At 38.7% G+C, this 16215-nt stretch overlaps 2 protein-coding genes across 4 annotated transcripts; one reads left to right on the forward strand and one right to left on the reverse strand.

Moving 5' to 3' along the window:
- Positions 1-595: 595 nt before the first annotated feature.
- On the reverse strand, positions 596-8933 carry hnrnph3 (heterogeneous nuclear ribonucleoprotein H3 (2H9)). 2 transcript variants are annotated; one of them, XM_006779961.2, is made up of 11 exons: positions 8876-8933; positions 6540-6632; positions 5963-6118; positions 5173-5316; positions 3889-4027; positions 2900-3099; positions 2639-2734; positions 1710-1825; positions 1285-1420; positions 921-977; positions 596-807 (listed from the first exon to the last, which is right to left on the reverse strand). In XM_006779961.2, the coding sequence occupies exons 2-11, from the start codon at positions 6625-6627 to the stop codon at positions 731-733; spliced, it is 1209 nt and encodes a 402-aa protein (XP_006780024.1). In that variant the 5' UTR covers positions 6628-6632; positions 8876-8933; the 3' UTR covers positions 596-730. The 2 variants fall into 2 exon arrangements, with proteins under 2 accessions (XP_006780024.1, XP_006780025.1); XM_006779962.3 differs by having other exon boundaries at positions 8676-8898.
- LOC102786749 (phenazine biosynthesis-like domain-containing protein 1) lies at positions 8770-16174 on the forward strand. 2 transcript variants are annotated; one of them, XM_087837072.1, is made up of 10 exons: positions 8770-8946; positions 10071-10170; positions 14186-14284; positions 14390-14499; positions 14635-14664; positions 14775-14863; positions 15079-15170; positions 15547-15630; positions 15800-15862; positions 15944-16174. In XM_087837072.1, exons 2-10 carry the CDS (start codon positions 10110-10112, stop codon positions 16054-16056), a joined length of 741 nt encoding a protein of 246 aa, XP_087693198.1. In that variant the 5' UTR covers positions 8770-8946; positions 10071-10109; the 3' UTR covers positions 16057-16174. The 2 variants fall into 2 exon arrangements, with proteins under 2 accessions (XP_087693198.1, XP_087693192.1); XM_087837066.1 differs by lacking the exon at positions 8770-8946 and adding an exon at positions 9482-9675.
- Positions 16175-16215: the final 41 nt, after the last annotated feature.

A 16215-nucleotide genomic window follows, 5' to 3' on the forward strand; every position in this document is an offset into this window, starting at 1 on the left:
AACATTCATAAAAAACACACAGGCTCACATTTACAAAACATTCTCAACCAGAAAAGCTGATCTGAAGTCAAGGTCAAATGGATGTTATTATCTGAACACACTTCAATCAAGATGATTAAGACCCGCAACCTATGAAGACTTGCAACGAGATACCCAAACCAAAGCAATCCACCCACCCCTTACATATCAAACACCACAGCTGTTGCTCTGTGGGATGAAGCTCCTGCTGCACTGGAGAATTAAAAAAAAAAAAAAGTGCATCCCACTAAAGTCGTCAAAAACTAATGCATTCAGATGTAACGCTCTTAATACCATTCCAAAAAATATAATTACAAAAGACAACATCTCTTTCTGCAATTTGTATCTTTTCTGTATTTGTGTGTATTCAGATAAACTGTACTACAATCTTCAATTTTAAGAAACATGAACCCTTTGACATGACCAGTTGACCACGTTCAGCACCTGTGACAGCTCCGGGATTTTTATCTCCGTGTAAGCCGTGTTGTTCTTCATATGCTTCTAGGAATAGTGTGAAAATAGTGCTCGTTGTGGTCATGTCTGTGTCTTACTTTTTTCATTCTGCCTTTTTTTAAAAAAAAAAAAAAAAAAAGAAAAGAAAAAGGTGGAACTTTGCGTCAGCTTTCCTGCTTAGAAACACTCATTGATTAAATGCGGCCTTCAGAGACGTGACATGAACGCCAGGATGGACTGGAACTGTGGGATGACATCATCAGTATGTACCTCGCAGCCCGCTGCTCCGGGAGCTTCCTCCTCCTGAGTTACTATAGTAACCACCGCTGCCACGGCCTGAAAGGTTTTCAAAAAAGATAATTTGGTTTGAAAACGATCAAATTCATTCTCAAAACTATAAATGTATAATGAAACTGTATCAAGCTGAACAAAACACTGTTAAAACTCACTCATTTCAGCGGCACCGCTGGCTGTCGAGTTAAGAAACAGCTCGATGTAGCGATGTTCTGTGGAAAACCAACAACAGACGTTAATGTAAATGACATATGCATTTATCTGAAACCGATTAGTAAAGATAATCAAGCTGAAATATCTGCACGCCATGGAAAATGAGAGACTTGGTCTAAGCTCAATAGGAAGACTAACCTCCTTAAAATGTATTCCTATGTTAATTCTGCCTCACTGACATTTTTATTTAACTTTTTCCACTCTTCTTATTCTGCATCTCTGCTGTAAGTTGACAAGTATCTCTGAGTGAGAGTAATGGAAACACTGGCTTGAGGGGAGAGAAAAAAAAAAAAAGCTAAATCATACGCATGTGGTTTTTGTCTTTGGACATGGCGGCCACGGCATCTTCATGGGAGCGAAACTCCACGTCTGCCTCTCCAGTTGACTTGCCATTGGGAGCCATATCGATGTGGATCCTTAACGGGTTCAAAGGAGAGAAGAACTGTGAAAAATAAATAAAGGTTAATACAATTCTGGATATTTTAAGACATGAGCAGAAACCAGACATCTCAGATCTAAAGGACTGGACAGGTTGGGTTCCCACATAGATAATACATTTCCAACTTCTAACTTCAAAAATGAGAAAGTATGAAAACCCTCTCTCACATGTGACACACTCAACTGAATAATGCACTTTTCTGTCACCTAATAAAAATATTTTCAGTTAAATCCAGAGTTTGATATGCTTGATCCAGACATTAAGACAAATCATCAGATTAGTGTTTTCTTACTTTAGCGATGTCTCCTTCTGTGGCACGGAAAGGTAAACCCCTCATATGGACGAAATGACCACTATGAAAGCCTGAGCTGACATCACTCTGACCACTGTAACCATGGCTTCCCACTCCTAAGGGGCGGTGGTGGGGCAGAGAGAAAAACAAAACAGTAATTCAGTATTTCATATGTGTATAATATATATTTCTTATTGTGAAGAATATATTTCTTATATTCTTCACAAAGCAAATCCTAATTTCACTTATTGACATCAGCAGTTAGTGCAGTAGATAAAATTGCAGGGAAATCATTCACAGGCAGGCAGAAGTACCAGATACAGTTTCATGATTAGCCATTTGAAAACTCAAGATGGTGACCATTTTTAAGATGGCTGTTGAAAAAGGCAAGACAATCATTTTTGTCCTGAAAAAAAGAAAAAAAAGTAGACAAGCCTTTTGAATGATTTTAGTTTCAAATCATACAAGCTGGAACATGTAGAAGTCTGAAATTGCACAGAAGTTATTTTCTATTTTAATCATTTGAAACAGGGGTGTGTGGTGTAGCAGTACAAGTGGTTTTTAAAAATATATCCTGGATAGACAAGTTACGTTTCTCACTGGTTACTCGGTTTGCAACTGTGGGCCCCAAAAATCTTGTTTTCAGTTTTTAGATTCAGAGAGGGTTGGTCAACTATTCAGAAGCTTGGCAGTGCAGGAATCCCCAGTTCCTTCATCCGTATGTTAAAATGTCCTTGGGCAACTTACTAAACATCCAAGTATTGTTTTTATTAACAAATGTTTTGTGCAGATAAAGTACATGTTTGAGAAAAATAAAATGCATTTAACCAAATGTAATCACCAAATATCAGAAAATATTTCAGCCTTTCAGCAAGGGCACTAAACTCCAAATACACAACTCTGAAAGGCAAATAAAATCTGAACTTTACCTCTTCCTCCCCTCTCTCCTCTCACTCGCTCGTCAAACATGCCGTTGCCAAAACAGTAGTTGTTGAACCCGTTGTAGTTGTCAAAGTTACTGTAACCTGGACACAGTAACACAGCAAAGACAATCTGCAGTTCACCGCTCACAGATACACTACAGGTGAAACAAGGCTCTTTACACCAGCAGAATGAGAGAGAACTGAATACAATTTATTCTGAATATAACTGAAGGTCCTTTTCTACAGGTTCAGACAAAAACTGCTTACCTCCTCCGTAACCACCTCCACTCCTCATATTATCCATCATGGCGGCACCACGGCCAGGAGAAGGACCAAAAAACCCTCCTCTGGGGCCGCTCATCATTGGTCTATCATAAGGCCCTGGTCTCTGGGCTCCCATTCCCCGCCGGGGCACCTCATAGTAGGCTCTGATTTCATTACGACTGCTCTTAAAAATCTCTATGTACCTGAAATATGAGGTACATAGAGATACGCAGGATAAAAAAACAAGAGGCAGAGGAGAGGGTTAAGGTGTTGAAGTGGCTCAATTAAGGTTACAAACATAGATATAATTTACAGAGAGAAGATAAAGACACAAAAGTAGAAATATTCTAATCAGTGGTCTGAATGATTGACCTCAAAATCTCACTAGCTGGGCTTAAGGCTGAAGTAAAGGATTTCTACACCAACCTCACCACTGTTACTTACAGCCAAGGAAATCATTACAGGGCTTTTAGGTGCTTTATTGTTTCTCTGCTTTAATGGTTGAACCTGTGCTGGCTGTTTGTTTTAATTCTATACTTATACCCCCCACCCATAATAAATTATCTACATAAATCAACGAAGGTCATAAAATAAGGACCAATGAATCATTTATTAAACCCAAATGTTTCTGTAAGGCAATTAAATAGAGCTCCCACATCTTAAATGAACACGGGAAAATTGTCTATGACAAAAATAACACACCAGCCTTTATTTGAAAAAACAGACAGACCATCCCAATATTTCACATTTAATTACAATATATAAACCAATTAAGCTATTAGCATAAAAATAAATATAACATGATCCACCCATTATTAATTACCATTTTATCAGTTTTACCAAAAAAAATAAAATCACACTAGCACATCCACCCATGCTTATATTCAGACCCCAACCCAATAATACCACAATTATTCTAATATCATCACCCATTAAATGCTGTTAACAGAAGCCCAACCCAGTCCAGCCCGTCCCTTTCCCATCTGTCCCACCTGTGCCCTATTCTTTCCTTGTGTTTCCCCAGAGCCTTTTCTGCTATCTCCTTTGAGGCAAACTGCACGAAGGCTTCCCCTGTGCTCCTCCCCTGGTAGTCCACTGGCAGAGTTATCCCATTTGGCACGATTCTCAACCCTTTAACCCAAGCACACAAATACATAGGTCGGTAGGTAGACTGATAGAATTGATTGTACAACACCCACTACATCAGTGGAGCTTTAAGGATTAATGGGTCATTAAAGCAAATAAACAACAGCTGTATTATCTCATACTACTTAAAATAGGAGCATCTCAGGGGACTGACTTTACACTTGCTGCTCAGCAGTGGAACAGAAAAAAAAAAAAAAACTGCCCTGGAGTCTGTCAGCATACAAGCCACTGTATGTTCACCTTTGTTTTGTTTTTGGGTTTTTTTTGTTGTTTTTTAAAAAAAATTACAGAGCGTATGCCAAATTATATTTTTTTCAGATAAAGCATATTAGTATCCATCTATATTAATCATTAATGTAATGCCAGTGTCATTAATACTGACCCCAGATCAGTTTTATGGGATTGTCTTCCCTCAGCCAAAACAGCCCAGCTCATTCTATTATTAAATACTTTAGGAGCTATGGCATCTTAAGTCATACAAATGTGCTAAATAATGGACTAACAGAACACCAACATCATTGCTGTACTACTAACAATTCGGACAAGGACAAATTAGTAAGCACAGCATGACTAATCTGCAAGAACAAACGCACATTAGAACACGCAGACATGTTTAATAACTTAGTCACAGTTAATCATGTTAAGTTTGATAACCTGTCAATCTACTCTGAAGGTTAGCGTATGCCTATGGATTGCAATGGAGTTTAGTGGCAAAAGTGAAAAGCACTGTTCAAAGTGAAGTTGGCAGTATTTGGATTTCTTTTTTTCTTTTTTTTTTCTTTTTAAATGATCCACATCACATTTCCTAATATAGCCCTGTTTATAGAGAAGATTGTGTGAAGTTGACAGCTCTATTTTTTATTTTTTTAAAAAAGACTTGTCTTTTTATAGCCTTTTAAAATATTCTGTACAAGGTCTATATTGCAATGAAGCGACAAAGGGCTTTCTTAAGTGTTTGTCTTCAATTTAATTTATGGTTGTATCTCATTTGACAGCTACGGTGTTCTGAATAACAATAAAAAACAAAACAAACTACAGCACTGAAAAACTATCCTTGAGACTAAAATATCTACTGTAACATCAATACAACTTTATGTAGTATTTACGCAAAAGTCTCAGTGTTCATGTACCTGAGAAAAACTGAACAATCTCCTCCTTACTGCAGCCAAAGGGCAGGCCTCTAAGTCTCAGCATGCAGCCACTGCAGCTGTCATAGTCAGCAGGACCGCTACGCTTCAGCACCCAGTCCATCTCACTACGGTTCGACTTGAACACTGATTTGGACAGACAGACAGAGACAGACTCACAAACATCACATGCTGGTCATAAATTAAACTTAAACATGTTCATCACAGTTTTCTTAAAGACTTCACATGCAAATGAGGAACCCAATATAACTGAATAACTGCTGCTTGAACCATTGGTGATACAAAGAAAAAAAAAACCTTTATGCACCAGACGCGTAAAATGTAATTATTTCTTGCATTAAAAATATTCTTCTGTCTCACCTTTTCTTAACACAGCAGTTCACACTGACCGCATAATTTCAGTTGACGAATTTGGGGCATTTGCTTTTATTTTGAACCAATCAGATCACTGCATCTGGCAGCAAGTGTGCCTGTAACTCAGATTGCACACTGGGACTGAATACACAATGAGATAGAAGTGGTAAAATAATACCATTTTACCTCAGACGCACAGCTAAACAGTGACGCCTCTCTAGAATGATTGATACCTCCTTATATGTGTTGCCAACTCTGCTAATAATAGTTCAAATTGCCCCACTGACATTGTGAAATGTGTACGAAAGCAGCTGTGATACAGCTTTAACTCCTGGATCACATTGCAAAATTCAACGTGTTCAGTGTGTAGTGTTCTTAACATTCAAATCTGTTGCTCAGTTTTAACCAGTTTGCTTACCTTCTATATATCGGTGCCCCATGTATTTACGGTCCTTCGCAAGAGCATTCTTGAAATCTTCTGCTGTTTTCAGCTCAATAAATGCCTCTCCACTCGGACGGCCTTCTTTTGAGTATGTGAAACACACTCCATTTACTTTTCCCGCGATGTCACAGTCTAAACATAAGAGAGATTGCGTCAAGTTTTTAAACTGATGTCTTCTACTAGAGAAGAGGTAATGGTAGGGAACCATTGCAAAAAGATTTAAAAAAATTAAACATCCAAGTTCAGGCACTCAAGGTAAGTTTGGATAAGTAATAAACAACCTTTACATTATTGTCCTAACAATCATCTTTTAAGCTTGGATGTTTTATCCAATTCTTTGGTCATAATTTCCATTTTTCTTGATACCCTTGGGTCTTTGATATTGCTACTGAAATTTGAATAGTGTGGCATATAACAAAAACAGAGATGTGCTACAAAAGACTTGTGCATGCAAACTTGAATGCCATGCTAATCGATTTAACTAGTCTAATGACAATTTCAACACTAACAGCTAAGGTCTTGTCTGAGGATGTAAAGACGTCTGTTTCCTCACCAGAAAAGAAACTGGCCACCTCCTCCTGTGTGCAGGACCAGGGAAGTCCTCTGATCCGAACCACGTACCCCTCGTCATTCAAAGACATCCTCACTGTCACAGACGGCACAACACAGCAGAAAGACATTTGTGTCAGCAACACTTACTTAGTTATGAATTCTTAAGTTTAATAATCCATTTATTACAAAATTGATATTTTGCATTGAAGCTGACCCCACAGTGTTATGATTAACATTCATTTGCCAAAAAAAAAAAAGTTACTGGCTCTATTCCAGTCAGATGCGTCAGTAAGGGTGTGTAGTTTTCCAGCGTGAAACAGTCCTCCCCCCCCCAAAAAAAGAAAAAATCAAATGGGTGGCACTGCCTGCTGTGGCAACTCCTTGTGGCAAGAAAGCAGCTCATATTAGCTTTATTTTTGCATTGAAGACGAGTAGATATTCATTTCCATGTGTTGTCATTTGTTGTTCTTAGAAAATAGGGATCGGCAGGTCAGACTTCAAAAACAAATCTGAATTGGCCGAGAAAAATCATATTTAGTGTATCTCTAAACATTATGCTTCTAGTCTTGCTGACCAACAAGCGTGGGTCACTATGTGGAGTCCTGTGCCAGATCTATATAAAGGACCAAAAGTATTCTGGTCATTTGCTCTGTGGGTACTGGACACTGAACAAACTTAAAAAAAAAATTGTTATGAATTACTATTTGCTATTACTATTTTTCTTTGCATTCTGGTCTGCATTTTAATAATGTGTGCATTCACTGTTAATGATAATGAAGTGGAAAGTTTTTAATGCTTCTGGCTTGCAAACAGTACTTGACCATTCATCTTCTCCTGCTTCTCTGGGGCCAGATCGTGAGGTCAACAGCCTAAGCAGAGAAACCCAGACCTCCCTCTCCCCAGGCACCTCCTATAGCTCATTCAGGAGAACACCAAGGCACTCCAAAGTGTCCTGGGAATACCTAGGGCTTTCTTCCAGTAGGACATGCCCAGAACACCTCGCCCAGGAGGCATCCAAATCAGATGCCTGAGCTATTCAAACTGGCTCCTTTCAATGTGCAGGAGTAGTGGCTCTATTCTGAATGCCTGTGGCTTGGCTGAAGTCCTCACCCCATATTAAAGAGAGAGGCTAGCGACTCTTAGGAGAAAACTAATTTCCGCCATTTGTATCTGTGATCTCATTCTTTCAGCCACAACCCAGAGCTTGTAACCATAGGTGAGGGTAAGGACGTATATCAATCGGTAAATTGACAGCTTTGCTTTCACGTTCAGGTCTCTCTTTATCACAAAAATCCGGTTCAGCACCTGCATCACTGCAAAAAAAAAAAAAAAGCCTCAGTCCGACAGCCAATCCCTTTCTGCCCTCACTTGTGAGCAAGATCCTGAGATAGCCAACATCCCCGTGTGTGCTTTACACACAAAATGAATTTTAAAAAGAATTTAAAAACAAAGTTAGGCTGCACTAACAATCCCTCATTGTTAAGTGTGGGCATGATGGCCTTAACTTTAATCTGGTGAATAAAAGCTGAAGGAATAATTAATTTAAAGGAATATGGCTTATTAAACATAAATAAGATCACTCGAGTTGTTGCCGAATCTTCCCCTTCAATCCTATTTTTGTCAACCGATTTGCAAGAGCAACAGGTTTGGCAAAAGTTAACACTGAGATTAAATGTTTCCTGGTGCATCTATCCGAATAGTTTGCATTCAGCTCATATTTTAACATTTATGGGTATGTCGACGCAGTGACAGACTAGACTCTTTTTTTACTCTTAAATTCAGATTAAACTGACAACAAACCTCGCCGGAACTGTACAATAAAACAAAGTAAATAACTATTAGTAGCATATGACACAAAAAGCTTTCAAAGAACATATCTAATAACGACTTTCTGTATTTTTGCAGCGGCCAGAACAGCTTAAAAAAAAGCTATGGTCTGATACTTCCTCCTTCCAGCTGTTAATGTGTTGTGCTAAAAATTCGAGAGCCGCGCTAGCTAACCTAGTCGAAGTTCAACTTATACCCAACTTGATCCTTTAAACGCAAGACGGCATCTTAATAAAAAAGTTATCCAAATCTGAGTATCCATCAGTCTAATATTCATACAAGTTATATGTTTCTCGTAAGCCAGACTTACGCGAAAACGTTAGCTCTTCAACATTAGCATTTAGCAGACTAGCCGCTAAGGCTAACTGTAGGACACAGACAGCGGTCAAACGTACAGGACAAACGAATTCTCGTTTTAACGGCCCTGCGTCTTCACTGGATGTCAAAACACAACCCCATAAAGAAACACATCCACCGTTAGCAATGAGTGAACCGCTAAAATTATCTCACCGCTTCCTCTTATCCCCGGTCTCCTGCTCCTACCCCGTGCCTCAGGTGACACTGCCAGCAAACTTGCACAGGTATGTTCTCGCGAGATTTCGGTTTATAAACGTTAATTTATTCTAGCGTCTTTTTTTTTCTGTTACTAGTCCGTGTTTTCCAAATTGCTTATTGATATGACGCTTGTGTTTACGACTCCGAAGAGAGCTGGTATCTGGGACATGTAATAAAAATAATTAATTTACCAAATATTCAGCGTGCCCGTTATTGTAAACTCAAAATCTAGATTATGCGTTTAAGACTAAACTATCGTCAGGGTAGTCGGATTTTTTGTGTGTCTATAATCATAAATTAATCACTCTCTCTAAATATTGTAAGACTAGTCATGCATATTCTGGCTATCTATACAATACAAAACAGTATTTATCGCATTAAAATGTTATTTTTAGATTGTCAAATAACCACAGTTAAGTGACTATCTTAAGGGGTAAAGTTTGTAGTCTTAAACACATACTCATTCTACTACAGTCGCAAACCGGTTATGTCTAAATGTGACTAAAACAAGTGGAAAATAGATAGGCTGCAGGGAGAGAGAAAAAACACATGCAGAGGGAGGGTCAAAAGTCCATCCACAGCACTCCGTGTGGACCCTTTCCATCAAAATCCGTGCTGAAGGAAGGAGGCTTAACTTCCAAGCCATTTTCGTCTTCTTTCGCTCACCTACAATGGAGATACCAGTGTTCACGCTGGATGCCTTCACCAATTTACCGTTCAAGGGAAACCCAGCGGCAGTTTGTCCACTTCAGCGTGTGAGTAAGAATATTTAGGTGAAAGCTTAATGTATAGTCCTGCGCTATGGCGGCCTGCATCGGTGCTTCGCACAAGTGCAGACCAGAAGCAGAAATTCTTTCTGCAAAACAAACTCGACAAGATGTGTTTTTAAAGGTATTTTAACTCAAACAATCTTTTGTAAATTCAACCATGAAAATGAAAGTGGTTTGTTGCGTTCCCCTGAAAACTTTGCTATCACACAAGAACTGAACAAGACACATCAGCCTGCTGCTTCCAATTAACTTATTTAGTTGTTTATTCATTTTCAGTGAGCAAACTTCCTCTGTTTGTCTGCCAGAAGCTTACAATCATTAGCTGGTCAAAGCAGCTCAGGACACTATCATTTGCTCGTCAAATTGTGTGTTTCTAACAGGAGCTGAGTGATGACTTGTATCACAAGATAGCAGCAGAGATGAACCTCTCAGAAACTGCTTTCATCACCAGGACGAATCCCTCTGATAGCTTTACTACAGGTATGTCTGTTTTAATACAGATCACTTTTGCCTTGCCAATTCCAAAGCCTCTTAGATTATATTGCTGTAATGGAAAGCTCTCTTTCAAAAGTGTACAGTATGGTGTATGGCTCACATGCTGCTTAAACTTTAAAGTAGCCCCTATAGGTGCAGGATAGAAATTTTCAATATAGATTAACAAGTTTGTATGAATTTATAGTCATAAAATGGGAATGAATGATAATAATAAAGCTTATGTATATAATAGTTGCAAAATGGTTTTCAGAAAAAAAACAGACTGAAATAAAACAACAAAAAATAAAAACACGACACAAAACTTTAATAATATGACAAGTGAAATAAATGAGTCAAGGAAATTGTATGATAGGAAAAAAAGGAGTCACTATTTAAAAAAAAAAAAAAAAGTTGTGAGGAGTGATGAAGAATTTGCACAGCTGTGAGGCTCTAAGAGAAAATGCCAGATCTCTTTTTGTAAAGATGTGAGCAGCAGGAACAGTTAGGAAGGTCTGAATCAAGGCCGTGGCTCTGTTAACCAGGTGAGTGAAGTCATGTAAGGCTGTTCAAACAATAAAGCAAAGTTTAAAATCAATTCTATGTTGAATAAGTCTAATGTAGTGGGAGTAATGTGATCTTCGCTCTTCTAGTCTCAGGCAGCTAAAGTTTGAACAAGGCAGATAAGGGCAGGGACTTTTGGCTGAGCCTTCCATAGAGGGAATTAAAATAGTCCAAATGTGATGAGGAAAAAAGCCTGGATCAGTCTGCCTGAGATTACAAACAAAAGTGAAAAAAGTTTATCCGTAAAAAGGACAAATCTACTCAATGAAAGCAAACTGCCCTTCACTGAGATAGCTGGTATTAGGATAAAAATTTAGCAAGAAGTTCAGTTTTCAGGTTACTATTGAGGACATAAATATCTGCTAGTGACCAAAGGAAGATGTGACACTGTCACACAATTAAAACTTTGAAGTTTTGCCACAGAGAACAGACATTTAAGGATCAAAATACAGTTAAATTAGAGAAAAATATATTCAAATCACCACAAAGTCTATTTCATGGCACTTTGTACCTATTGGGAAATATCAATTACAAATTTTGGATTGCATAAGAGCATCACAAAAGGTTAGCCTTCAGCAAAATTAAACTAGTGCCATTAGGCAGAATTAAGGACCCACAACCATTAGCAGGTGCTCATTATTTTTCCAAGTTAGGTTTATCTGTTCATTAGCTTATGTTTAGAGATCCTTTGCAGTTAGTTCCACACCTTGGCTCAGGCGATTAGAGGATCATCAGGGGGTCCTTTTGTCCCTCTGTGGGGGGACACTCCCACTAGGGTTATATCTGGGACTCTCCACCATTTGACCTTAGAACTGAAGAAGCCTCTCGGATGAGAGGTGAAACGTCTTCAAGTAACTTAAAGAAGTCCAGACGCTTTTCTTTGCAAGCTCCTTTGACTACGATGACCTGGATGACTGAGAACCTTCACAGACATTTTGCAGTTAAACACACACAGAGCTGCATTTTACTCACTGTGTGCACAAACTGAAAAACACCTGTCCTCAGCAGTCTGTCAGGTAACAATGTTACATTGTATGGAGTCCAAAGAATTGTGCAACAAGCTGTCACAGTGAAAAATGCAGTGTGCAGTCGGTCTAAGAGGGAATGCAGGTAATATTTACAAAGAGGAAGCAGGAACAGATACAATAAGTTTTACTTCAGACTTAAAAATGTGACTTTTGAAAAATACTCAAAAATAAATTATATTTTCTGAGAAAGGAGATAAAAACAACTGGTTAGAGGGAATTACAATAGTCCAAATGTAATGAGATGAAAGCATGTATGACTTTTTAAAGTGCGCCTGTTATTTAAATTAAATAAGTAAAAAGTAAACCCAAACCATGGCAGTAAGGGTTCAGTATTCTTCTTGTAATTTGCCAAAAATATCATCTGACATTTGCAGTTCTCTGCTGACACACAGATGTTTTCTAGAGCCATCTCCCACATTTTTTCCTCATCTCCCACAATTTAATTACTTCCAGCTATGAGCAGATTCTCTATGTCCCCTTTTGACTCCACTGACAGAGTCCAACACCACAAGCATGCTCAAAAATGAATAATCACAGCATTCTGTATGTTTGCTTTTAGTTTACTTTGCTACTTTTTCAGTGTGAAAACTACAAACAAGAAATACTCAGAGCACAAACCTCGGCTTAGACTGCTCACTCTCTGGGCAGTATTTACTTTAATAGCATTGTATTTTGTATATATCCCTTTATAATTGGTATTGATTTGGAAATAAATGGACATTAATAAGCTTTTTATATATTATACTATTGACTAGGGCTGCCACAAACGATTATTTTGATAGTCGACTAGTCACCGATTATTTTTGCGATTAGTCGACTAATCAGATCATGCATCCATTGGATGTACAGCGTACAGCTTATTGCACCAGCATGCATCTGCTCTTATATAACTATCATTAGCTTACAGCTCTAAGTGTTTAAGGCAGGGGTCCCCAATCCCAGTCCACGAGGGCCGGTGTCCCTGTAGGTTTTAGATCTCACCCTGGGTCAACACACCTGAATCACATGATTAGTTCATTATCAGGCCTCTGAAGAACTTCAAGACATGTCGAGAAGGTAATTTATCCATTTAAATCAGCTGTGATGGATCAAGGACACATCTAAAACCTGCAGGGACACCGGCCCTCGTAGACTGGGATTGGGGACCCCTGTATATGCTAACTAAAAATAAAGACAAGATGATAGTTTATTAAATTTTAATGAAATTTGCAGATTGTTTTGGTGAAGTTTAATAAACTCCTTGCTATCTAAAATATAACAGGACACTGGAGTATATTCTCGAGCATCTCACACTTCTGATAATCAGTTGTCTGCTTGACGTTTATTCAGCTGTGTAAAAACTATAACTTTAATCTCAGCCAAACTGATTTACTCAGGAACAAATAAAATACTAAAAAAAGCCAAACAACAACAATTTCAAGTTATCTAAGTGACCTATATTACATGTTTAACCTGAGTAGCGAAAGACAGCGGTGGGTTTGAAAACGATTTGCCGGGTGTCCGGTGTTCTCACGGCTCTAGTGAGCCTTGCCCCCGGCTAACTATCGAGCTAGTGGGTAACAGACGTCTCCGAAAACGTCGGAGCGCTTCTGAAAATATGTGGTGTCTTGATAAACTGAGCAGATATTTGAGGTTTACACAGTTACATTCTCGCCTGAAAATATGTTAAACGTTTATTTTGCGACCCAGAAAGAATAATAAGAGTAACATTAAAACTAACTAGCTGCCGCCATTATTGGAAACTGAGCTGGGCTGCGCTATGAATTCTGGGACAGAGCTACTTCTTCTTCTTCAGGGTTTAACGGCAGCTGGCATCCTTGTACATACAGTGCTGTCATCTTCTGTTTCAGTCCGTTATTACACTCTTAAATCCTACTACTTATTCCTGCGTCTTTTGTGATCTTACAAAGCTTCAAACGACGCATCGACTATTAAATCAGTCGTCGACGATTTTGATAGTTGACGTAATCGTGACTAGTCGACTAATCGTGGCAGCCCTACTATTGACATTGAAGAAAAGGTCAGAGGTCCTAAGAAATGTGGCATTTATAAACCTCATGTATCTTTCCCTATAGTCCTGCATGTTGACAGTTCAATGGCAGTAAGAAACATAGTTTTAAGTAGCTCTATATAGCATTATTATAATGTTTAGATGTCTTGACCTTGAAGGGGAGGTCATAGGTCAAATGTGACACAAATCTTTACAGTACTTTTATATACGTTGACAACACACCACACTTTTAAGAATGATGGTTACTAAATTATAAGTCTTTTAGTCAATCTTTAACCAATAAATCATTAAGTTGACCTTGAAGACCTTTGTGGATGTAAGCCAATTACCAACATCATTATCTACACTGCCTAACTTTGTGTATTTGAAACTAAAACCAAAACAAAATTGAAAAAAAAAGTCTTAAATGTGTGATTAACAGGATCAAGGTTCCGCCTTCGATGGTTTACACCAACCACTGAAGTCAATCTGTGTGGTCATGCCACTCTGGCCTCTGCAGCAGTGCTGTTCCAATACAACAGTAAGATGCAACATTTACACATACAGTACCGTACAATGCAGCTGACTGCAAAAAGAAGCAAAAGAGGTGCCAGCATATAACCATGTAATGGATGTTTTCCTTCAGAAAATGTAAACCCCACCCTGGTGTTTGAGACCAAGAGTGGAGATCTGTGCGTCACCCAGAAGGAGGAAGGGTACATCATGGACTTTCCTCTGAACCCCCCCACACGACAGGTAAAATAAACTTTTCTCTTTAGTTACATAAACACTTTCATCAAATCCTGTAATGTCAAAAATAAATAAAACGATTCTTGTGTTTTATTAACAGTGTATGTAAAATGGTTTCTTTCTGAACTCCTTTTATTTCAGGATCCCAACGACTTCATAGATACCATCAAGGTCAGAAATCATATTTTTGTGAACAGTTTGTGAAAGTGTAGCTACATTCCTGTGTGTGTGTGTGTCTGAGTGTGTTCAGCTAAGTCTCTGCCTTTACATGTGTGACACAGGCGGCAGTGGGAAACCTCCCGGTTCAGGAAGTTTATCTGTCCAACAACACCAAGAAGCTGCTGATTCGACTGGCTGACAGCTGTGACACGTTAGTAAAAAAAAAAAAAAAAGCTTTGCTTGTTGCCAAATTGAAAGGAATCTGAATCATGGTCCTGTTGTTCATGAAGTCTTAAACATTTGTATTTCTCAGGCTTCCAGGTAATGGGGCTTATTCACATGTTTGAAGGCAGAAGCAACTAGCCTTCAACACCCACTCATCACATTTTTGTAAATGTATATGTGCTTTTTGTGTGTTATCTCCAGCTCCATGCTTACCCATCTGAAAGTTGACAGTGTGGCTCTTCAGAATAGTGAGAGAAGTGGAAGAGTCAGAGCCGTCGTCGTCACTATGAAAGGTAATCGGAGCTGTGTAGAGTTGTATACTTGTTGGATCAGACCACATGTAGCAATTCCAGTAAATTGAAGAGAGTCAATGCTTCCCTTTAAGAATAAACCAAAGAAAACCCAACATGAAGTGTTTAAGTGAGGTGTTGTCCCACCATGTACCAGCAGAAAAGTTTCAATGCACCCCTGTTGGAGGGGTGAACAGCACTCTGCTAAAAACATTCCCTCATTTGGTGTTTTAATGATGATGGTGATGAAGAGCACAGTACTTTGCCATCACCGTCCTGTGGACTTGTTTGTTGCTCATTTTAATTTGTATAACAACATTCACTGAATGTTTCTGCCAACAAACATTAAATATCAAACGCTGCTAAAATGTGGAAATAGGATCACCGGATTGCCAGCCAGGATATGACTTTTACTCCAGAAACTTTGCTCCATGGGTTGGCATCCCTGAGGATCCTGTCACTGGTAAGATGATTGCCCTTCACTAATATGTAATCTATAGTTATTATTCATCAAATAACATCATTCTGAACTTTTGTGTGTCTAAAAACATTTACATATAAGCAGCTGGACTAAAGTGATTAAAGTGGATGCATTTACATGTTAACCTATTCCTGCTTATGTGCTCTGGCAGGATCTGCCCACACAGTCCTAGGCAGCTACTGGTCTGACAAACTAGGAAAGAAGAAATTGCTGGGTACGTATTACTAATGTGTCATTTATCTGATAACTGATGTTGTGTTCCACTTTTTTATCCATTATCAATCGGCTTCTGCAGCTTACCAGTGCTCTAGTCGTGGCGGCGAGCTGGAACTTGAAGTGAGAGATGATGGAAGAATCAACATAGCTGGACAGACCATCACTATTCTGCAGGGAACAATCAAACTATAGGCTGAGACACATCCGAGAAGACAGTGACCGATGTGCTATCACAGCTGTCGTGTTCCTGCAGATACACTTTATGGCTCTTGAATAAAAATGCGATGGTTCAAATTAAAAAAAAAACAAACATTTAACTCCTGACTGATCAATCCTGAAATGATTTAGCTG

This window comes from Neolamprologus brichardi, chromosome 1 (assembly GCF_056152115.1).
Source record: "Neolamprologus brichardi isolate AB-2024 chromosome 1, ASM5615211v1, whole genome shotgun sequence".
Classification (NCBI taxonomy): Eukaryota; Metazoa; Chordata; class Actinopteri; order Cichliformes; family Cichlidae; genus Neolamprologus; species Neolamprologus brichardi.